At 38.6% G+C, this 25,617-nt stretch overlaps 1 protein-coding gene across 3 annotated transcripts in view; it reads right to left on the reverse strand.

The window, feature by feature from the left end:
- The window catches only part of PPP1R13B (protein phosphatase 1 regulatory subunit 13B), a 77,679-nt gene that overhangs the window by 36,461 nt on the left and 15,601 nt on the right, over positions 1–25,617 (reverse strand). For 2 of the 3 annotated variants that reach the window (XM_076345530.1, XM_076345529.1), the window contains exons 2-4: positions 12,481–12,628; positions 3,504–3,623; positions 1,946–2,013 (exon numbers count right to left, since the gene is read on the reverse strand). In XM_076345530.1, the coding sequence (XP_076201645.1) occupies positions 1,946–2,013; positions 3,504–3,623; positions 12,481–12,628 (336 nt within the window). Of the gene's footprint in view, positions 1–1,945; positions 2,014–3,503; positions 3,624–12,347; positions 12,369–12,480; positions 12,629–25,617 lie in introns of all 3 variants that reach the window. The other variant, XM_076345527.1, reaches the window with a different exon arrangement.

The following is a 25,617-nucleotide window of genomic DNA, read 5'->3' on the forward strand; positions in this document are numbered from 1 at the left end:
TCAGTATGCCAGTGACAATGAATAAGCCTAATGCATTATGTAAGTGTAAGCTGATTAAATCCTTGATCCTGAAGCCACCTCTTTTTCCCCCTCCCCCTCCGATTTAAAACTTGGTACAATTGAAAATTTTAGTTTTATACACTTTCAAAACCTAATTTGCACCATTTTTGTCATAAAACCCACCACAATTTACATTAATATAACCCCTTCAGATTTTAGTCTTTCTTGTGTTTCAGTAATTTCCTAAACCTGGTAAAAGTCCATTTTAAAGTGATCAGTTCCCTAATAAATTTTAATTTTGTGGCCAAACTTTTGGGGTTTTTTAAAAATATATACTGAATGGCACACAGGTAGCAGTGTTATTCAAGTTACCAGGTCTGAGCTTTACCCACAAAAATTAACAGCAAATTGAACTAAATACAAAGCCATGCTATCATAAACTTTAGTGCTGCCAAGAAGTGAGATTATAAGGCATACTGCACATGCCAGTCCTAATTTCCAAAGACGCTACGTCTCAAATGAAGTATATGTCCTATGACTTACATGGAGGAATAGATCAGGGGAGGTCATGAAAGAGTTATGTTCCCCTAGCACATTATAGCACTATGATCTCACTACATTGTCAATATGACAATGGAAGCAGGATAAACGGATCTGTGCAGCAGAGGATATCAGCTAGTGTTCTCTACAGAAAAGGAACGCAGAAAGCAATACATGATTAACTGTTTTGAATAGGGAAAAAAATTCCTTCCACTAGGCCCACATGCCATACACAAAACAAGCTGCTAAGAGCTGCAGACTGACTGAACAACTTTGTTGCTGTGTATTTTTGTGTGTGTGTGTGTGTGTGTGTGTGTGTGAATTTTAGATGCCAATTATCAGGCAATATATAAGCACAGAATTGTTTAATCTGCACAATTATTTTTAACATTTTAGCTCTTTCCTTAAGACATTTCAGCTTGAAAAACCTAATTTGTTTGCTTTTAATTTAAAGTATTATTTTACCCTGAGAAAGAGCCCTACGCGTAACTGGAAATTGACAGTGCTTCATAGAGACAATACAACTATGAATTGGTGAGCTCAAATCTTTTTATTGAAATTTAAAAATGTTTAAAAATAGTCAACTATAGCTATAGTGCCTCAGTAAAGGCAGCAGAATGGCCCTGAGCAAATGAGAGCAGAATATGCTCTGTAGAGTCTTCATTAGTATCGAGGATGAGAAGAGAAAGAAAGTAAAGTAAGTTTCAGCTCAGGAGTAGAAGGTTTTTAAGCCATGGTAATTTTGAAAGAGATATACTACATTTTACTTGTAAAAGAGAAAATGTTCATGCCAGGATTCACTGAATACCACCAAACAGGTTGCCTATGCTATGTAATGTGTATTTTAAATTAGAAATAAACTAGTAATATTTTAGTAAAAAAATTAAAACTAGGTGTAGAAAGGAACCAAGTGCACAAAAACCAGTATAAAGAGGCGGCTCTGAGGGATATGCAACCCCTTCTACCAGCATCTGAAAACATCCCAATCCATAGATACATTCTCATGTTTTAACATATGAGGCTGTCATGAATCAATACCAGTGAGATAAATCAAACAAGAAAATATGTCTGGACAGGCAATACTAGTATGAAAGAATAATGTAGCTGGTTTTTCCTTCACACAGGATGAATAAGACAGAGGAAGACAGATTAGAAAATGTCGTAATTAATAAGACTCCAGGGGCCTCCCACATCACATAAGTGAATTTCTTTCTAGACAGAAAATTTAGAGTAGTTCATGAAAAAGCCATATTCTCCCATTCACTTTAAAACAAACAAACAACCAGAACAACATCTATACATTTTCCACCAGTTCCCACCATAACAGATCTTGAAAAACAAGAATTTTAAAAACATCAAATATTTGAGTGGAATTGATCCAAAACCTTTAGGATTTATTACATACCCCATTCTCTGTACGTTTCTCCACAGGTATATTTATGCCATTTCTTTGATTTTGGGCTTGACGTCCACCTAAAAGTTAAGTATCACTCTTAGTGCAAAGTTCAGTTTTCAACACAAATGGTTTTCACTCTTCAATCTGTTCAAGAATTTTTATATACAGCTTTTACCTGTGAATTTTTATTCTGCTAGTTCCAATTCTTTCTTATTAGGTTATTCTTTGTAAGCAGTGGAGTCAGCAGAAATAAAGCATTTACTTCACGGACTTCCTCTGTTAAAAGTACAGACATGCAACTCTACTTTTCTGACTTGTGTTTAGGCAATGATGTCATGAAAGGGAATGTACTGAGCGTGACTACTGAAGTTTCATATTTCTGTGTCCACAAGAAGCAGTAGCTTCAGTTGAATACATTATAAATGAATATAGTAGAGGAAGCTTTTCTAATGCCTTATAAACAACTTTAATCTACAAATTGATCCATAGGTCAATGACTAATTAAAAAACCTTGCGTGCATGGTTCAGAAGCAACATTTTCCTTGTACATGAAACTCTGTGGCTTCAGATGTATCTTAAATTTCTTAACATACTTTAAATTTGTATTGCCCAAAGGATGACCGAGTATTTTACAAAGTACCTAATTAATACAAAAATCCCTTATACATTATTGGGCCTGCTACTTCTAGCATTCAAAGCAACCAGGAACCACTTAGAAATACAAAAAGAAACCCCAGCTCAAAGGAAGTCAGCCAAGACTTGAAATTTGGTTGTTAGGAGTAGTCAGATTAGTTGAATGAGTAAGGATAATCTGAGCATGCAAATATACATCTCACTTCGAGATACCTTTCCTATCCTTCAGACAGTCTACCAGCCATCAAGTATATAATGCACAGCCTCAAAAGTCTTCTCATAAAGTACAGTCTATACTAGTTAGATGAGAAAACTGAAATCCTTCTATTTTTTATTCCAGTCTTTTAAGAAAGCCCCACTTAATACAGCACTGTTTTATATAAACACTTTTCCTGTAGAACCAAGCAGACCAGCAATTTTTCAAGGTGCGAATTATCACCACTATTAAATATACCTACATGAAGTACTAAGAAAGTAAAGCCACTGAGACCTCTGCCAATGATGTCTGTAAAATAGATTTCAGTTTCTAAAGGAGGCAAAGTAGTTTACTAAGTCTTTTCTCTGGGGCAACTGAAAGAGAACAGGAGGTCAAAAAGAACAATCCCATCCTCTCAAAATGTAGGGACTTTCTCTCAACAAGAAAAAAAATGCATTAAGCCTCTAATACCCACCAACATTTTCGGATCAGTATTAAGCAGAATAGAAACCGGTTTTACTACAAAAATATTACTCAGACTGGTAGAAATTATTCTAGAGAAGGGAATTTGAGAACATGAATAAATGTGCCACTGAGGAAGGTTCAAAATGGCTTTGGTATAAGAAAGTTGTATTACATATACCTACTCAAGTTCACTGAATGAACTGATAATCAAACTCACTTCAGAAATCTTTTAAATATGTTTAGGTAACAACACTACAGGGTAAGTGTACTTACTCTGTTCATTACTTTCGGCTGGTGACTCCTCATGACGAAGAAAAAATTTCACCTCTTCCCTGCGGGGACCCCATTTCTGTAGGTGGTCATACATCATGTGATCAAAGGGTATGGGACGTTCTGAAAGTATAAGACCAAAAAAACTTATCACAACTATTTTAAATTAAGCACAGTTTTATAGAACTCTCATTAAGAATCAGAATGTCCTTTTTGGTAGCAATTCAATCTATCCAATGTATTTTGTCTTACGCAAAAATCAAAGAAGCAGGCACCAACAGACAATAGTTGCACTGTATTAAAAGCTAGCCTGTTACTGTAACATAGCTCACTGCTTAACAGCAGTACAGAACCAGTTTGCAAAACCATAAAAAAAATATCAGTGTTTAGAAACTCTAATTTAGGAATTCTTCATCACAACCTTTTTCACAATGCCGATCTTTGCACCTTTGCTCCCCATCACCACCAGATGGATATTTTGTTCTATTATTGAAATGATTCATTCAATTTGAACCTCCGGGTTTCCACTCAGACTAAAAGCCTTATCATTATATTGACATTTCATCTCCTAAGAACTTGAGCAGGTGCTCCCACTCCAATACACTATGCCAGACATTAAATTTCAGTATATGTGGAATTACTGGCAAATCTTTGAACAAATAAAGGCTAAGTTCTATGCAGCAGTCGGTCTCTTTGTTTTCCCCCAAAGAAACGTAGAACATTCTCATAGTGTAGTTATTTCTTCCAAATTGATGAAATATATTACTACTAAGAGGCTGCACACTATATATTATTTCAAAATGAAAATACATTTCAAAAGCAAAGTTTTCACTGTTTCCATAATTATACTTGCATTTATTTTTAAATGTTTTCATTAAGGTAAGAAAATCTCCCTTTTAAGATCTAATACTAAGCATAGTATTAGAAGATATCTTCTAATCACAATAAAATTATACTAGAAGAGATTTAATTAGCTTTCCTACATGCAGCACTATGTCAAACCAATATTACTACAGAAAATCAGGCTTGGATGGAAACCAAAAGGTGGTGGAGTTTGCATTCTTCATTGTTAAAAGTAAAATGCTCTCTGCCCTCAAAACCCAAACCACAGTATCTCCTACCAGGCAGAGCACCACTAACAATTTGTTATCCATTTCATACTTAACCTATTTGACATGAGAAGACAAAATGGTTCAAAGATATAACAGATATCTTGGGGAAAGCTTGGGAAAACTACATCACAAATAAACCTTTTTATAATGAAATTTACCTAAATTTATATGCATTATGAACTATATAAACATATACATGTCTTGATACTCTTGGGATGCTTAACTGTAGTATTTAAAGAACAATACATTTTCATCACTTGATTCACAATGCATTTAATACAATAAAGCGTCTTGTCAAAATCTGTCACATCAAATAGGTATAGTGATTAACACAGTTTAGCCACAGTTAGATCTAGCTGCTTTCAACGGGGAAGGGGTCATTTAAACCACAAGCTAATTATATGCATTGGCTGACAGGTTACCTATCTTCCTTAAAAAAAAAAAAAAAAAAAGCACCAACACAACAAAAAACCCACAACACCTGGATTTAAAAAAAAAAAAAAAATGCTTTTCTTTTCTTTTTCTTGTTCCTCACTCAAGTGGACTCCAAGAAACATTGTCAATAGTGTTTACGCACACAAGAATAAGGTCAGTGGCTTATTACAACTCAGTTCTTGAAAAGGAATTTTAAAAACATGATTTTCAGGTTTTTCAACTCCTGAAGTAAAGTAAGATTTCAAGTGCTCTGAAGCATACCCACTGAAATTGCAGCATAAGTCTTCTAAAGATCACAGAGTGTAAAAATATTTAAATGGTTTAGTTCAGAGACTTTAGGACACAGAAGATAAGAATCTTTAGAAATTTTTCCCAAATAAAAAAATTGCTAGGTAAACCTAGCAAGAACTGAAGCTTGATAACAAAGTACCAAGAAACTGGATGTCTGAACAGGGTTGGGCTAATTCTGGAATGGTGAGGAGTGGCTGCAGCATCGCTCCTGGTTAGGCTGGTCTCCCATTAAACGTAAGGCCCTGATCCTAGGAGCTATTCAAAATAAAAGGTTTCATTTACATAATGTACCTTGAAGAATCAAGGCTAATATTTTTCAGATATGACCATGGAGAGAAATGGGAAAGACATTTTCTACTACTTTTGCAATTCTTCCACAAAAACAATTCGGGATATGTTGCCCTAAATTAAGACAGAAAACAAATAACAGCAACATCATCGTCACTGAAACAGAGAAAAGAAAAATGAAGAAGCACTAACCATTCTGTGCAACTTAGCTACATGAAACAGATTCAGAAAAGAAAGAGGAAGAAGAAATGGACATTAACACTTGACACAAGACATGATGAGAACTGAAGTCCCCATTCCTTCCTTCAGTTTAAATCCTTTAAATCCACGAAAATTACAGCAAGAAAGCATGGTCTTTTAGTTGCTGTAAGTTAGGCTAGCGCAAAGGGATATTTTCTGGAAATACCTGTTCTTTAAGAATCAAAACCAAAACCAAACAAAACGCCTGCAGTTAAACTTTTTCCAGTTGTTATAGCTTCAGACATATTTGTCAATAATGATTTTCACAACACTATTTCAAACCTTAATTTTAATTTTTTAAACCTTAAATAGAAGAGAATGAAGAAAAGGTGAAATAGGAGAATGGGTGTAGAGTAATAATAAACAGGTTGGATCCCTGAACTTTAACACCACATTAGAAAATTATCTAGAGAATGTTTGTTTTCATGAATAACTAAGTGGAAAACCATGATAGATGCATATATCCATAATTATTTGCAAAAACTGCCTTATATTTTAAGTTGGATGAAAATTATGAAAGACTTTTGAGAACTGAGCTTGACTCCTTTCCTTTTAACCAGAAGTTTTGAGGATGGGCTAGTTTTAAGTATTCTGAAATGACTGAAACACTCTGAAAAGACCAAAACACAGATACCGCATCAATGTTTTAGATCTTTGCAATTCTCTTCTTTCTGTTGGAACTATATATCCACTATTTAAAACAACGTAAGTTTCAGACTTCAGAATCTGTTTTTATCCTGATCACAAGTATCCTGCTGTTTGTAATAAACACATTTATGTAATAAACACATTATGTAATAAACACATTTATGCCTGCTATACATGAAACATTCTAGAACGCAATCTGGCCGCTGTCGTTAGAGACAACAAAAAAAGTTTTTACAAATATATTAATGACAAGAAGAGAGCCAAGGAGAATCTCCATCCTTTATTGGATGCGGGGGGGAACACTGTCACCGAGGATGAGGAAAAGGCTGAGGTACTCAATGCCTTCTTTGCCTCAGTCTTTAACAGGCAGACCAGTTATCCTCAGGGTACTCGGCCCCCCGAGCTGGAAGACAGGGACGGCGAGCAGGATGAACCCCCCGTAATCCAAGAGGAAGCAGTCAATGACCTGCTACGCCACCTGGACGCTCACAAGTCTATGGGGCTGGATGGGATCCACCCGAGAGTGCTGAGGGAGCTGGCGGAGGTGCTCGCCAAGCCACTCTCCATCATTTATCAGCAGTCTGGTTAACGGGGGAGGTCCCAGACGACTGGAGCCTTGCCAATGTGACACCCATCTACAAGAAGGGCTGGAAGGAGGATCCGGGGAACTACAGGCCTGTCAGCCTGACCTCGGCGCCGGGGAAGATTACGGAGCAGTTCATCTTGAGGGCGCTCACAAGGCATGAGCGGGACAACCAGGGGATCAGGTTCAGCCAGCACGGATTCATGAGAGGCAGGTCCTGCTTGACCAACCTGATCTCCTTCTATGACCAGGTGACCCGCCTAGTGGATGAGGGAAAGGCTGTGGATGTGGTCTATCTGGACTTCAGCAAGGCCTTTGACACCGTCTCCCACAGCATTCTCCTAGAGAAGCTGGCGGCTCACGGCTTAGACAGGTGGACTCTGCGCTGGGTCAAAAACTGGCTGGACGGCCGGGCCCAGAGAGTTGTGGTGAATGGAGTTACATCCAGTTGGCGGCCGGTCACAAGCGGTGTTCCCCAGGGCTCAGTTTTGGGGCCGGTCTTGTTCAATATCTTTATCAATGATCTGGATGAGGGGATTGAGTGCACCCTCAGTAAGTTTGCAGACGACACCAAGTTGGGCGGGAGTGTTGATCTGCTCGAGGGTAGGAAGGCTCTGCAGAGGGACCTGGACAGGCTGGATCGATGGGCCCAGGCCAGCTGTATGAGGTTCAACAAGGCCAAGTGCCGGGTCCTGCACTTCGGCCACAACAACCCCATGCAGCGCTACAGGCTTGGGGAAGAGTGCCTGGAAAGCTGCCTGGCGGAAAAGGACCTGGGGGTGCTGGTCGACAGCCGGCTGAACATGAGCCGGCAGTGTGCCCAGGCGGCCAAGAAGGCCAATGGCATCCTGGCCTGCATCAGAAATAGTGTGGCCAGCAGGAGTAGGGAAGTGATCGTGCCCCTGTACTCGGCACTGGTGAGGCCGCACCTCAAATACTGTGTTCAGTTTTGGGCCCCTCACTACAAGAAGGACGTCGAGGTGCTGGAGCGTGTCCAGAGAAGGGCAGCAAAGCTGGTGAAGGGTCTGGAGAACAAGTCTTATGAGGAGCGGCTGAGGGAGCTGGGGTTGTTTAGCCTGGAGAAAAGGAGGCTGAGGGGAGACCTCATCGCTCTCTACAACTACCTGACAGGAGGTTCTAGCAAGGTGGGTGTCGGTCTCTTCTCCCAAGTAACAAGCGATAGGACGAGAGGAAATGGCCTCAAGTTGCGCCAGGGGAGGTTTAGATTGGACGTGAGGAAAAAATTCTTTACTGAAAGAGTGGTTAAACATTGGAAGAGGCTGCCCAGGGAAGTGGTTGTGTCCCCATCCCTGGAGGTATTTAAAAGACGAGTAGATGAGGCACTTAGGGACATGGTTTAGTGGGCATGGTGGTGTTGGGTCGACGGTTGGACTCGATGATCTTAGAGGTCTTTTCCAACCTCAATGATTCTATGATTCTATGAAACCAGAATACAAAGTAATGGATTATCTCCATAGTGGGGGAGTTCACTGCAAGATCAGGAACAGTCTTTCCCCCCTCAGGTTTGCAGAATTACACTTGTAGTAAACAACTATTTCTTTCACAGTCACTTGCCTCTATGTTACACTAAATTCAGGAAGACCAATTAATACCGATTGCTAAAGGGCATTCCAGATGTAAATGAAGTGAATAATTGAGTACTGGGTGGATTTAAAGGTTGAAATCCATTCTCTTGAAACATACTACAAGTTCCTGGCATCATACCTGTCTTTCAACCTCCTTACCAACTGCTATTTGCAATAGCTGGGGAATGAGGAAGAATATTCTGTGGTTTTTCTCCTCCTGTTATAGCCTGAGAAATCTGTGCAAAAAGAGGAAGCTTCAAACTGACAAAGCACAAGGTGCTACAAAATGTACTGATATATCAGGCACGAATGCTATTGACTTTTTCGACTATTACTCATCTTCAGAAACTGGAAAGGAGGCAGAACAGAGAATGAAATACAAAAATCAAATGCAAATAAACCAAATGCTTATGCCATGCAGCTGTGAGAAGAATCAGTTTCTTAACTCTAATACAAACAATACCTAAACTATTTTACAACTCTTGGGAAGCTCCTCAACCATTTCTTTGCCACACAAAAGCAAACAGAGAGAAGCTAACATAATAAATAAAAAATATGTTTTCCAACAGCTAAGCTATTGTAATCCTTCTCTGAACTCTAGAAATTGTACATAATTTTTGGAGCCAAACTTGCATGGATTTTAATAACATTTTTCTGGAAGACAAATGGTCTATCTCTGTCACCCTCTAAAAATAAAATGAAGTATTTCTCATTTATTTGTACATACACATTCAGAAGATGAAGATTATTAGAAGAGGCGGTATTTTGTTAGATTGATACAGCTTAGGAAATGGACAAGTTTTGGGCACACAAACTGTTTTTTGTATCTGACAATAAAACTGCAATCTACAAGCCCCACTGCTTTGAATTTGAGTAAACATGTATTATTCAGTTGGGCTACCTAAAAGAGGCTGTGGCTACCTCTAGAACGGAGGAGTTAAGCACATTCACAAGAGGACAGGTATGACAGCTCTCTCTCATGGAGAGCTGTGATTTGTCACCTGTGCAACATGGAGAGTCAACCAAGAGAACAGACCACTTATGGTGTGTGACAAAACCTAATGTGTTTATTCAACCCATGATTTTCTGTATTAACTTTTGTTTTGAATTTTACTTTCCAAAATGTCTTCTGAAAGAACATTTGTAGAGCTCTCTTGAGGATAAGGGCTGAGGGGTCAGAGACTGTGTAATAGAAGAGAAAAAATACTCTACCACTGGCACAACATGCCACAGTTTCATTGCAGATTGCTTCACACTTCCCACTCAGAACTATAGTTTAAGTTGTTTGTTGTTGTAACTTTGCATTTAACTGTTCAGACTCTTGTTTTCTACATCACATCTCTGCTCCAGGCAAAATTATTTTTAAAAACTTCAGGGGAATGAGTTCAATTTAGCTCTCAGGAGCAGCTGAAGGAAAAAATATGGTATTTATGCCCTGTTAAAAAAAAAAAAAAATCAGGTTGTTTCACTGAGAAATTTATGTACCACAGACTTTGGGACAAGAAGTTGAGGCCACCACCACAGAGATTTTGTAATAGCATCCTACATTTAAGAACAACAAACAAAATTCCTGTCAGAGCGCCTTAAAACCACTGTGCAGGACATCTTTTTTGCTGACAGTACAGGGCTGTTTGAGAGATCCAGAAACATATGCCAAGTGTTTCATTTTTTCTTTCATTCTCTCTAGTGTTTTCTGTTCCACACTTTCAGTGGAATAGATCTATACAGTTATCCCCTTGGGTATTTAGCAAGTGAAGCTAGATGTGTGAAAGCACCTTCATGCAAGTTTTAAAAGAAACTTGGAGCCACAAGCACGTTTTGAAAAGTCTGACAGACCCATTCAACAGGTAGAAGCCTTGGGCAGGATTCTGCTCCTAAACTTAGGTGTCTGTATGTAGATGTCTACTTCAGAAAACTGGGCAAGCTCCGATGCTCAAAATTAAATAGATAACAACTAGCTGAAATCAGTGCTCTCCATGTTCTACTCATGGTAATATCTAGATCTCCATTGACTATAGACACATAATTCACAGGGTAGATACCCAAATTTAGTCTTAGTCTCTCCATCACAACTTCCTGGATAAGTTTTATTTCTCACTTTATAGAAACTTTTAGCTTTAGATATCTAACACTGAGAAATAATGTATTACATCCACAGATAAAATATTCTCTCAATCTTAGAAGTTACTATAGAAAATGTGTGCTTGCAGTTGCAAGGTGTAAGAGTCCCAGAAAGATGATGTGGATCACTGGCTACAGTTTCCAGTCACCCTTTGAAGCTAGTTGACAACATTCTCTGCATTTTTTAAGAAGTACACCCTCAAAGTATTGTGAAAGCAGAAGAACAAATAATACCATATATGTTACACTTTCACAGACAAGCGATTGGAAAGCATTAGGGATATTTGAGTGCTGTTAAACACAGTCTGCAGATCCATTTTAGAAATTTATGTGATGCATTTGGCATCATAGACTCTCCGTAATCTAAACTTCCAATTTGAAAAAGTTTTAACTCTCCTATAAGTTTTATCCTTAAAGGCAGTTTTCTAACTAAATATGAACTGAATTTGTATTCCTAGAACTGCAGACATGCTTAACCTCTCCCCTGCTCCCTCTTGCCTAAACTCTGTGAGTTCCCATCCAGTTAGAAAATGACTTCCTGAGGCACCTTTTCCCTTTACAAAGTCGTAGAACAGTTTAGAAAAGAGGAGGAAAATATTCTAGATTGCTAATACTTAAAAGCTCCAAAGGCATCTGAATAACACCTGTTTTGTCTGTTTGACAAAAAGCCTCTAACCAAAATAAAACCCTTCTATGCAAAATTTAAGAATTCAGTATCGTTATGACCTCATCAGTCTTTACACAAAACTAACGACAAACAGCTTAAACAGGGGTGACCTTTGTAACTGAGGGATAAGAACCTGCTTAACTGTTACCCTCACCCATCCATCAATTCTACTCACATCCATACATTGATATACTATAACCTGCAGGCTTGTACTACACACAATTGCAAGAATCCCTCTAGAAACAGAATCCATAACAGGGCTGTTTTGACACACTCCTGAAAAGAACTGCCCACCCCATTATTCAGTGAAATAACAACTGCAACACAAATAGGATACGGGCACTACCACCTGCCCCAAGGGAGGCTGTCAAATCTTTGAGAGGAAATGTTAATGAAGAAGCTGGAGATACTTCATGTATCATGTGTCCAATTCTGGCACAATTCTGTCTGCAAAACATCTGCTATTCATGATACAGAAGGGAAAAAAAAAAATCTATACCGACTTGTAAATTTCAGGTTGTGTTCACATGCCTAATAGTGAGGAAATTGTATTGGAAAGAATGTAGGTGGTGATCTGCACCCACTTACTATAAGAGAAGATCACTGAGATTCCGTATTGTCATTTGAATACTCTCCATCCTATATATGCTGTATGCCCATTTGAAATAAATGGCTTCCAGAAGTGAAAATACATCCACCCCCCCTTTTTTTTTTCTTTTAAGACGGGGATACTGAATACTTTATGTAATTTGAAAAACAGAAATACAGAACACTAACATATCTTACACATGCATTTTATCAAATACTCCATGCTGAGGAAGAAAACAGAGGAGAAGTCGTCACGAATTGTATTAATCTCTACAGATATTGAATTACCATGCTTTGCATCAAAGTTTGCTGGAAAAAAAACAAAGAACAATTTGAAATCATTAATATTGAAAAGTCAGTCTTACCTTTTTTATAATCGGTACATACATTTAAATCAATTTCCACTGAACATTTTACTTACCATTTCCACGCCATACTTCAGCCAGATGGCAGCTTCCTTCTCCAGGCTCTTTGCAGAACTCTACTACATCGCGACAGGTTGTTTCTGGTGTAATTGGAACTTCTGTCAAAATCTGTTCATTGTTGCTCAGAAACACAGTTAGTATCATCTGAAAGAAAATAAGAAAAGCAGCAGAATATTAAAAAAAATGACAAGATTATGGATAAGATTTATAATCCCCCTGTAAATGGAAATGTATGCTTATGGTTGGTTACCACGATCCATCAAAGTAGTTTCCAGTTTCTTGTAACTTTGCCAAAGCTTTAGTCCTTTGTGTTGATTTTTTTTTGACGGTGCATTGAATTGACAATTTTTTTAAAAGCTTCAGTTGAAATGGTTTAGTTCTGTCTGAAAATAAGGCTGGGAGGGAAGGCACAAGTTTTGGCTATGTTAGATGCTTGAAATCATAGCATTTAAATGTTGCAAATAAATACATACTTTGGCAACGTAACCTGAAGCTTCACAGGTGGGCAACCCTTTGCATGATGGACATAATTTTTGCAATTTGTCTGAAGATACAGTTATATTTGGTTGAATTGTAAGCCTTTGGTTAAACGGTAAGCCTCAGAGTTAAAAAAAAAAAAAACAACGGGGGGGGGGGAGAGGAAGTCACATTTTTCAAGGGATTGCATTTGCTTAGTATACTTGCTAGAGCTAAAAACCTCTGAAAAGTCAGTTCTTTCTGTACTACTTTAGCCCCACACCCCGAGCTGGCTGTGTTGATCAGACTGTACATGCAACCTTCCCACAGCAGTACTAAGCATGCTCTCTTCACTCAAAGTTACAACATCGAAAGACTACTTTTCCTCTAGCAACTGCTCCCACCTATTCCAGTTGGAAAGTAGCCACAAAACAGAAAATATCTTTTCTTCCCCTCCCCCCCTTGACAACATTCAAGATGACCTGACATCAAGGAAAACAGAAAGAAGAAGAAGTGGGATGAAATCTATAAAGGAAAAAGCCTAGCACTAAAAGCTAGTACTAATTTGGGTTGATGTAAACTTCTGTTCAGATTCCTTGCTCCACCTTAAATAAATGTGTGCACAAATATATATATCCAGAGATACTCCCATCCCTCTTCATGTTAGCAGGTGTAACTTGCTGCAAAGTTAAACACTCAAAAACTGGGCGCATTAACTTAACCCACCTCACCCCCTTGGTGCATATGTGTTATGATATGATTATTAATAATATGTTCATTTGCTACATTCTCCCTATTAAGGGCCTTTGCCTTATGCAGTATTCTCAATGGATTTGTTCTGTAGGCCCTCATGTAATTTACTGCAAAAGCTGGAAGCATATCGTTAACAGCTCAGGGGCTTGTAAGAAGGGAAAAGGTAAAAAACATTCTACCAAGAAACAAAGTCCTAATACAATGATGCTAAACTGATTCATTTTTTCCTGAGTGAGATTGGTTGAGGACCAATAAGGTTGTATTCAAAAGACAAGTATTCCTATGTTACACTAAATCCTCCGAAAGATACCTGACCCTAACCTCCTGCTTAAAATTAAACAGATATTTTTAACCATTCTCTCTCTCTGCACCTTAGTTTCCCACCTGTATTCACAATACTGTTCTGTAAACTCATGGGGATGGAACAGAGCTAACGTAAGACAAAGATACCATAATAATAGATGTCCCTAAAGAATGTGACAAAATTAGTAATTTTGTCTGCAAAGAAAGTTCTTTCAGATCTTTCCAGTAAATAAAATGTGGCATCACATACTGAACCACAAAGATTAAACCTAATTATTTAAAAGCTCTTCATTAAATGAGCACTCTCCACTTAAACAGAGTTGTGCTTCATTTTGCATAGGCAATTCTTAAAAACATTCATAACACTTTTATCTGTGGGACATATACATGTACCAAACTGGAGATTTGCATTAATAACAGCTAGATACTGAGCGAGAGCAGTCTATCTACTTTAAAAGTAGGCACAGGACAAATTCCAAGAAAGCCCAGGCTTCAAGCTCTCAGTCTCCTCATCAGTCCTCCACGCTATTTTAGTCCATGTTTCTGCTCTCCCTCAGCCTGCCAAATTTGTACGCTGTATCCTGAAGTTTACAAGTAACTACACTTCAACACAAGCAGCAGTCATCCAGGGCTGTAAATATACTAGAATTCACCCTTGAGTTTCTCCAACAGCAGCATTAAAGGAAGCTATAGTAAAAGTTATAGCACAAGCTAGGAGGAAGCTATAGGATGCAGCCACAGATAATAATGAAAATGCATGTAACCACCTACTGTAAGCAGCCCACAATGTTATTATTCCCCCGCAGAAGATTCAGACATGGTCTCAATATTCAGTGGCTGTGGAATCTTTTACAGAATAAACATCTGATGTGGAATCTTGTAATGAAATTTGACCTCATATTTAAGAAGAAAGAATCATATATGAACATTGAACAATAGGCTTAGAAGAAACCTTAAGAGGTCATCTAATGCAGTCTCTTGGCCTACGGCAGGATCAACTATACCTACATTATTCTGCAGAGATGCTTGTTTAACCTGTTCTGAAAAGCCTTTCATGATGGAAGTACCACCACTTCCCTCAACCATCCATGCCAGAAATCCTATTGCAAGGAGAAGTTTCTTACAGTCTAGTCAAAGCTTTCCTTGCCACTATTTAAACCCACTAGTTCTTCTCCTAGCCACAGGGGTGATAGAAAACCACTTTATTTTTTTCCTCCTTTTTTTTTTTCCCTCTGCAGTTAAGTTTAAGGAATATATAATAAGAAAGTAAATTAAGTAATTAAATTAAACACATTTGACAGAGAATTATTAATGCCAGTATTCTAAACAGTTTCCCCATAACACTTGATAGTAATTTCAAAATAAAACCCAAGTTTCCCAAACTTTATGAGAATGCCAAGAGACCCTTTGTGATATGATACATATTGCCTCTTTATCATTTGTCTGAAATACCTGTCATCTTGTTATGAAAGGATAAATAGAATGGCTTAACATCATGTGGTTTTACATGGTTTCCAAGTTTCGATTTTTTATTGCTGTAAAGATAACACTGGCCCAGAAAACTTGTTTCATATATTCAAGATTGTCTGCAGATGCAGACAGGCTGAAAAAGAAAGAAAAGCCTTGGAGGTGTGAGTTATCCCATACATCTCAGTCAATTCTCCATAAATTCAGACCTCAACCACTATATAAACTCACAGTCCCCTTTGCAAGACCAGGCCAAAATTTGCTGTACCTCAAGCACACCACTTTCTTCTCTCAGCTCCGACTGCACCAGTACTGTCTTCTCCAAAGCTGGGTATCATCTGCTACACAGCCTAGGGAAAGGTATCTCGCTAATGAGGAGGCAAGGTGCTGTAGCCAACTATTGTCATACTACTCCTCAAGCAAACTTGGTTACGTAAGGATTTATTTTTAACAGGTTTTCTGAGTAACAACAAAGGAACTGTTTCACTGTGCTGTGAATCAGATGTCCTGAAACATACACAGGAAAACTCAAAATATTGAACATTATTAATATATTGCAATATTAATTAGATTTTCAAGTCAATGTCATAGCTGTCCTTTTTTGTGGTGAAGATGGAATAATAATCAGAGGTACTTCATAGTGATAAAATACAAAGAAGCATTGATGGAGCCTGGAAATTTGCTGCTGAAGAATACGAGTGAAGCATACACATGAAATACATAGTACACCCACTGAAGTAAATTAGCTTTATGAAAAAACATTCTTAGCCAAAGATTAGGACACAGGAGAACTGATAAATCCTTTGATTTCTCATTTTAAGTGGATTCCTAAATAGGAACAACTGTAAAAACCCATCTTGTAAAAGGAGATCATAACCATTGTAGCATTTCTTTGATAATCTCTCAATTCGATCATTCAAAACTTTTAATACTTGGGCACAACGTCACACAACAGGATCAACCCAACACTCATGAGCAAGTCACCTCAGGGCTTCTAAATCATGTATTTTTTTCCACAATTAATACGAAGCTCCAAATCTTACACTTCCCTCCTTCTCCTCAACGCACACATGGATGTTACCCGTCTGTTACTCTCCTCTATTGCTCCTGCTACCAAACCAATGGCTTTATTCCAACTTTCATGAATTCTCATCTCTTTTTACTCTTCTTTTTAACCTCCTCCCAAACTCTAGTATATCCCTTCACAGTTCAGGTCTTTTCCACGCCAGATAACCTAAAACAAACATCACAACCTGCCTTCAAAACTATTCTGTTATCTCACTCATTCCTCAGCTTACAGATTACCTCCTCCTAGGAGAGCTTCAGAATCAGCACTCTACCCAAATCTTCTTTGCCCAACAGATGCTTGTCAAATAGTTGTACGTGTTCCTCTTAGTATGTTGCCTCCCCTTTCTCTGTGCCCATCCTAATTCTCTTCCAACCATACCTCCTGTGTTATTTAAAGGACACACTTAATCATCCCTGCAGTTTCTCAAGGAGGTAGAAGAGAGGGATAAATCCACAAGATCTTTATCCTCGCTTACTATCTCATCTCTTTCTACAGCTGGATAATGTCACCTACAAAAATTTCAATAGGCATCATCCATAGAGATGACACAGTTTTATCTTTCTAGACCTGATCTCTTGCTAAGGAAGCTGAAATGTTGACAATCTTTAATCATCTCTTGTGAGTGTCTAGCTGTCAACTCAAGTTCCATATGGCTGTTACACAGTCCTTAGCCACTTTTCTCCAATGACTCCCTAGATGTTGTATTCATCATAACACACAGGTACTTATCACTATGAGCTGTGTAATACAGGCATCTTTGACACCAATCATTTTCTCAGTCTTGTGTCTCAGATGTATCTCTAGTTTTCCTGTACAATATGTAAGACATAGATAGTTTTTTTCTATCAACTGGTCTAGCTAATGCTCTCAGAGTTTGGAAACTTGCCTAATGGTTTCCCAACTTTTCACTGGTGTGCCTTTTTTACTCATGATGCCTATCACAGCAGAAATCATTCTTCATGCCTATGGCTTTGACCATATTGTCTTTCTGTATCAGTCCTGATAATCACAATTTATTGGTCTTCACTTCCGTATTGTGACGTGGAATCTTCTTCCCTATCATTTTTCACTCCGTATCAAGAAATTGATGCCGAATTGGTCCTTTACACCAGTTTCTACTCTCTATGTGCTAAACAGGTGTTTTCACGCTTTCTTCTGTGTTGTTCATCACGCCTTATATGCACCTGCAAAGTGACCTCATTATCGTCCTTGAAGACCCTCCTTTGTCTAATATATTTTGTAGTCAGAACAGCAAAGTAAGCTGTCAATACGCTGAAAAGCACTGCCTATCAGGCTGATAAATATTGTTTTGTCTACTTAGACTTCTCTAACTGTCCAGTCCATCTCTTACCTTCATCCCAAACCAAGATTCCAAGAGCTGTGCAGCAGAGATGCATTCATAACTTGTCTACCGCAGCAGAGATCCCACAAGGCCACAACTAAATGCCTTACATGCTACTATATAGAAACAAATAATCTTTCAAATGAGTCTGATGTCCTTGATTAAATATGAGCTTGTTCAGGCTGTCCTACAAACCACCTTGACTTCCCTATTTGAGTTTTGCAGCTTCAGTTGCACTCCCCTAGTACAATGCAATTACTTACGACTGGAATAAAACTAGACTACCACCATAAAAACAGAAGATGGCAGCTGATGTAGCATGTTGTTTCTTAGTTAAGAAATAGCCTAGAAAGCTAAAACTCCAACTGCTGAATGAAGTCTTTTCCTCACCATTTTTCTACAATCTTACTGAAAAAATACAACTTTTTTGATCTTCAGCTAATATCCTGAATTAAAAAGAACAGGTATACATTTAACTAGATCCTCTTTAACAACAATTTTCATGGAGACAAGAAATACATCTTACTCAACTATTATCTTCTGCTACCAAGACCTGAAACACTGGTGCTTGAGAAGAAATAAACTGTACACCCACGCCTCCATTGCCTTATGCCCAAGTTAATTTACTAACTCAGACAGCTGATACAATAAATAGTGGTGTTTCAGGCTAACGCAGTTCATATAAGTACATATCTCCCGATACCCTACTCGCAGAAAATTGAATTAAGCCATCAGAAAGCAATCAGACAAGTACTATTTCAGGACATGCTGAAACATTAGAATTTAAAACAACTCTGAGATTATTTTCTTATAGTAATAGTTATATATTCAACTAGAAAAAGAGAAAAAGTGAGAAATTCTCACACTGCTGTTTAGTCTTATTAGATTTTCCCTTTGCCTTTTTTAAACCAACGTAGAAATTTCATTCTGTAAAGGTAAGAAACAACAAAAAACAAAAAAAACTCTTCTTCCAGCAGAAGAGTGATCAGACATTTCAAATATATGAAATGTTTATTATTAAAAGGCTGACACACAATGAACAAAGTACAAAATAAATTTCTGATAGAAATGCCAACTTCATTCCTTCTGTTTCACAGGAATTAGAAGACATTATCTTCTCACCATGCATTTTCCCCTAATAAAGAGTTCCAAAAAATCCATTCATGATCTTGTGCTTTGCCATTTCAGAGCACTTAGTGGTGCCTACAACTCCAAGACGAGAATGATCAGCAAAGAAAAGACTTCTTCAAAGTAAAGCTCCCTTGCACAGTAGAGACCTCAACATCTCCCAAGAAGTTCTGATAACTTTCATCCTTGATTTTGCTGACTTGGGAGTCCCAGGAGCTTGCTACATTTAAGGTGCTACTACAGTAAGAGTTTTAACTGAAATGTCCAAAACCGTATCTTACTGAAATGTCAAAGCCCCATCAATCAAATATGAACTTTGATTAAGACTGATGTTTTCAGTTACTAGAAAAATTACAGAATGATATGCAAGCAAAATGTGAAGAGGTGAAAAATCATCCCTTTGGTGATGAGACATACTAATATGCATAACCCTGCACATAGAATGGTGAGAGAAAAAGTTACAAATTATCAATTATCTCATGCAAGTTTGCTTGTCTGGAATTCACGCCATTACATAAATCTTCCATCAGCTACAGCTGTAGAAATTCTAGTTGCATACTTCAAGCACTAAAGCAGAATTTTAACTTTATTTGCAGTATGAACACTGTCCCTTTTTAAGATTACAGACTTAATTAGGTGAACCATAGGATCATAGAATGGTTTGGGTTGGAAGGGACCCTAAAGATCATCTAGTTCCAACCCCCTGCCATGGGCAGGGACACCTTAGTGGTGCCTACAACTCCAAGATGACCAGGTTGCACCTTGTTGGTGCCTACAACTAGACCAGGTTGCTCAAAGCCCCATCCAACCTGGCCTTGAACACTTCCAGGGATGGGGCATCCACAACTTCTCTGGGCAACCTGTGCCAGGGCCTCACCACCCCCATAGTGAAGAATTGCTTCCTTGTATCTAATCTAAATCTACCCTCTTTCAGTTTAAAGCCATTACCCCTTGTCCTATCACTACATGCCCTTGTAAAAAGTCCCTCTCCAGCTTTCTTGTAGGCCCCCTTCAGGTACTGGAAGGCTGCTATAAGGTCTTCCCGAAGCCTTCTCTTCTCTAGGCTGAACAACCCCAACTCTCTCAGCCTTTCTTCAGAGGAGAGGGGCTCCAGCCCTCTGATCATCTTCATGGCCCTCCTCTGGACTCGCTCCAACAGGTCCATGTCCTTCTTATGTTGGGGGCCCCAGAGCTGAACGCAGTACTCCAGGTGGGATCTCACAAGAGCGGAGTAGAGGGGGAGAATCAGCTCCCTCGACCTGCTGGTCACACTTCTTTTGATGCAGCCCAGGGTACGGTTGGCTTTCTGGGCTGCAAGCGCACATTGCCGGGTCATGTTGAGCTTCTCATCAACCAACAACCCCAAGTCCTTCTCCTGAGAGCTGCTCGCAATCCAATCTCTGCCCAGCCTGTATTTGTGCTTGGGATTGCCCCAACCCATATGCAGGACCTTGCACTTGGCCTCGTTGAACTTCATGAGGTTCGTATGGGCCCACCTCTCAAGCCTGTCAAGGTCCCTCTGGATCGCATCCCTTCCCTCCAGCGTGTCGACCGCACCACACAGCTTGGTGTCGTCAGCAAATTTGCTGAGGGTGCACTCAATGCCATTGTCCCTGTTGCCAACAAAGATGTTAAACAGCACCGGTCCCAATACTGACCCCTGAGGAACGCCACTCATCACTAGTCTCCACTTGGACATCGAGATGTTGACCGCAGCTCTTTGAGTGCGACCATCCAGCCAATTCCTTATCCACCGAGTGGTTCATCCATCAAATCCATGTCTCTCCAATTTAGAGACAAGGATGTCATGAGGGACAGTGTCAAATGCTTTGCAGAAGTCCAGGCAGATGACGTCAGTCGCTCTTCCCTTATCCACCAATGCTGTAACCCCGTCACAGAAGGCCACCAAATCTGTCAGGCACAATTTGCACTTAGTGAAGCCATGTCAGCTGCCACCAATCACCTCCTTATTTTCCATGTGCCTTAGCATAGTTTCCATGAGGATCTGCTCCATGATCTTGCTGGGCACAGAAGTGAGACTGACTGGCCTGTAGTTCCCCGGGTCTTCCTTTTTTCCCTTTTTAAAAATGGGGGTTATGTTTCCCCTTTTCCAGTCAGTGGGAACTTCACCGGACTGCCACGACTTCTCAAACATGATGGATAGTGGCTTAGCAACTTCATCCGCCAGTTCCTTCAGGACCCGCGGATGGATCTCATCGGGTCCCATGGACTTGTGCACCTTCAGGTGCCTTAGATGGTCTCGAACCTGATATGCTCCCACAGTGGGCGGCTCTTCATTCTCCCAGCCCCCACCTTTGCCTTCTGCGGCTTGGGTGGTATGGCTCAAGCACTTGCTGGTGAAGACTGAGGCAAAAAAGTCATTGAGTACCTCCGCCTTCTCCGTATCCCGGGTAACCAGGCCTCCCATTTCCTTCTGGAGAGGACCCCCATCTTCCCTACTCTTCCTTTTATCACCAGCATACCTATAGAATCTTTTCTTGTTGCCCTTGACATCCCTGGCCGGATTTAATTCTATCAGGGCTTTAGCTTTCCTAACCTGATCCCTGGCTGCTCGAACAATTTAGCTGTATTCTTCCCAGGCCACCTGTGAAGCTTTAAGCAATTACATTTTAAAAGAAACCAAACTATGAAATTATAACCACAAAACTGTTTTAATTAAAGCCATCTAAAGATACATTCTTGACTCAAGTCATAAGTATTTCTTTCCACTGTTGAGGTTTCAGGACAAACAAATCCCAAGTAAATCTCTGATGTTGATTATTACATGTAAACCCCAGAAAACCAGTAATAAGATTAAACCATTACACTTCCCTATATTAAAAAGAAACATTTAAAGAACATCTAATAAACAAGTTATTCACCAGCATGCTTTGTTCCAATAATGATTTACCTTCAGAAAGAAACTGTTCTTCTCGAAAATAGATCTCTTGAAGAATTCCTTGCAATATGTTTATGACTCTTATTTGAAATAAGAGCATCAAGACATACAGCAAATTTATTATTGATTACTGTGTTTTTCATCAGGAGATTTCTTTCCTTTAACATCTTTTCCCCTTCCCCATATATGGGGTAAGAAATAACTGCGTTCAGTTTCCATATCTCTGAACACATTTCCTCACATCTTCCTCACATCCTAGCTGTACAAACTTCGAGTTCAGGCCAAAATTTAAAACCCAGCGATGCCTTTTGACTGTATTAGTGTAATTCACAAAGGTAGTGCAACCAACAGACTTCAGTTTGCAAATAATACAAAAACGAGTAAAGTTTTCTGCCAAAATGCAGACTTGTGAAACCAATAGCATGTTTCCTACTACACTTTCAAATTTGAAGCCAGCTGCCTCCATATGGCCTGCAAAAGAATTCACGAAACTGGGAGCAAGTCCCAGACACTAAAAATGTATAGCATTCATCTATGGACTACTAACAAACATTAAAACCATAAATTTCACTATTGATAAGCTTAAGCATTTATAAGGTTACTCAAAAATACAAACAAGCTAATATTATACTTGGATAGCATTTGCAATTTTGATCAAATCTGAAAATTAAATGTTGCTTAAATGTACTTTAACTATACTTATCTCACAAAAGCATTTTTTGCATAAGCTCATACATGAGTTGCATTAACTTGCCGTTTCACAATCACTGGGGAAAAAAAAAAAAAAAATTGATCCACCTTGAGATCCACCTTCATCAGGCTCTGCACAAGACAACCTGGTTTCAGAAAACATAACCAGGAGAAAAAAAAAGTCTTGTCAGACAGTAGTTGTACCAACAGGCTTAGTGATGGGGTATAAAATTACTTCTCTTGCTAGAGCACAGAAATCACTTTAATTAAAAAAAGTATTTAACTCCTCTTATAGAAATGTGGAAGCATAGCATTAAAAGAAATTCTTAAACAAGATTTTCCTACCATTTTGTAAGGCCTCCATGTATGCAATGGCTTAAAAAACTGACAAAAAACACAGCAGGTGTCCAACAGGATTCAGGCTATTTCAAAAACCTACACCTACTTGATATTTATTTGCTGAAGGGATACTTACGACACTTTCTTGCTCTTTGTTACTGAAAGATAAAAAGCTGCAGCATCAATTGTAGATCTGGAATTTGAAGCCGCTTACTCTTTCAGTGGCAGGCTTTTTGTAGGGCAGAGAAACAAGCCAACATTTTTGCTAGAGGAAGGAAACAGCAACTATCATCACATATTTAAATATATCCAACTAAGCAAGATAGATCCACAGATTATGAAATGAAAGGTATTGTAGTAGTTAATTGAAAGACTTCCAGAGCTCTAGGAAAACAATACCTAATTAAAGCAATAGCAACTAAGAGTTCACTTGTGTAAACAACACAAGCAACCCACAGAATCAAATGGGTGTTCTACAGGCTGAGAGGAGCAAGATATGAATAGGGCTAAAAAAACAACTGACCTAACAAACGTTAAGTTTCTAGCATCTGCCTAAGACAGAAGAGTGACACGATCATTTAGACATTATAATCCTGTATCAGATTTTAGGCTATACTTTGTTACATTAGAAGTCACAGTCAATCTATAGTACTAAACCACTGCCAGCTCTCCAGACATTATCTTTATAGAAGCTGTGTGCTGTCACAACATTGGAATGCCTTCTTTTAGATTCAGATGGTTCTGTTAAAAGCAAGCAGGAGCTGAGATTTGGATAAATTAATTTAAAAGATGGGCAGTAAACGTGGCTACAGAAGGGAAAATGGGTATAGCTGAAAAGGGACAAGTTAAAAGAATAAAAGAGGTTGCATTACAAATAAAGCTACTAATTTAAAAGGAAATCTGTCCAAGTGCAATATTTAACATCATTAGCTAAAGCAACACAGCCTGAAGTTGGAGAAATCTATAAAACATGCCTGTTGTGATGTTTTCTAGTGGAAAATGTAATTTGGCACTTGCTACAGAATGAGTTCAACATCCCTGCATCGTATTATGCGTTGGCTTGATTCCTAAATTGCTACATCTGGAGAAACAGCAAGAGATCTTGTTGTTGCTCCCTGATGCAAATAATTCTACCAAAGGACTGTCAAGACACTAGTTACCATGTAAGAGACTTTAGACTACAGGGATAATTCTAGGTAGACCAACAAGTTCTTGCTGAGCACATTTCTCCATTAGGCAACATACATTACAAATGGAGAGATTTTTATTCTTTCCAGAACAAGGCTTTGAAATTATGTTTTGTTCCACTGTTTAAAAGACTGTGGGCCATAAGCTATCTTTCATGATATACACAACTATTATTAAATGGTGGAAGTCAGAGACTCTTCTTGAAAGACTCTCTGCTCGAATCAGTTGATGCTGGATTTCCTAAACCTCTTACAACGTTCATGACAACTCAATACATAAAAGTAAGTATTCTCACCTTGCAAATTAGTATTATCTGATTTGTTATAGGACTATTGCAAATGAGTCTTTGCCATCTATCAACCAAGAACAGAAGACTGATCTTCAAATCAAGCAGCTCTGAAGAAGTCCCAGAGTTTTTCTGACACTTGTTGGCTTCGTTAAGGATACTCTTTTTTATCTTTTAGAATATTTTTTGTCTGTGAATCTTAGGATGACATACCTCATCTAGTACTGCCTCCCTAATTTCAATGAGATTTATCTAAAGCACCTTGAAAAAAAAATTAAAAATCAGCAGGCATATCAATTTTGTGCTGATTATCAAATAAAAAAGTAAAAGAAATTGCTAATCTATTTAAGAAACTAGCAAATACCCCTGCTATAACTAAGTATTTTAACAGTTGCTTAGGCTTATTAATATGCTAATTCCTTAAACAATGGATTCTTGCAAAACTCTCTTTAGAAAACTGCAGCAGACACTGCATTTGCAAGTGCATGGAACACTAGTAATACGCAGGAAAAGTCAGAAGTTCAGGGGACAGCAAGACTCCAGATCAAAACAATAGCTACATTGGTGCAGTCATCTTTCCTGAAGTCCATTTGTCCGTAAACTGACAGCTCTATTTTGATAAAATATAAACATGATGTCCACATTTCTACTATTCTTCACATCTCCAACCCAGGGTTCTCCAAACCAAATGGTTCAGAGAGTGAAGTGGGGACGCCCAGTAGAGGGTCAGGTGTGGCCCCATAGCCCTCAGGGAAAAGGAGGGAGGAATGATTGTGGCACTACAACCGCATCGCATTGTACAAGATCACAAACACAACTTAGTGCTAATGTTCAGAGGTCTAAATCTTTCATATCTGTCAAGGTAACCAGCATGTCATATATCAAATGCATGACAAGCTTGAAACAACAGTCCTAAAATATTAATTGCCCATTTCATTTCAACAGCTGATGAGATATGAATAATATGTTAAAAAATGCTATTAAATATTTTACTTTCCAAATCATTACAGAAGATGTGTTACTGAAGAACAATGCAACTGTAGTGCTGTAAAATTTGTAGTAAACTCAGGTGAACTGGCAATAAATTAAAAACAAAACTAAATGAATCCAAGATAACTCAGCTTTCAGAGATCATTTTATTACATAAGAATCTCAGCTTTTTAGTCAGGGGAAAAAAAAAAGTCATATTCACGAGAAGGAAAGATTTACCAAA

The sequence above is a fragment of the Aptenodytes patagonicus genome, chromosome 7 (genome assembly GCF_965638725.1).
Source record: "Aptenodytes patagonicus chromosome 7, bAptPat1.pri.cur, whole genome shotgun sequence".
NCBI classification, from domain to species: domain Eukaryota; kingdom Metazoa; phylum Chordata; class Aves; order Sphenisciformes; family Spheniscidae; genus Aptenodytes; species Aptenodytes patagonicus.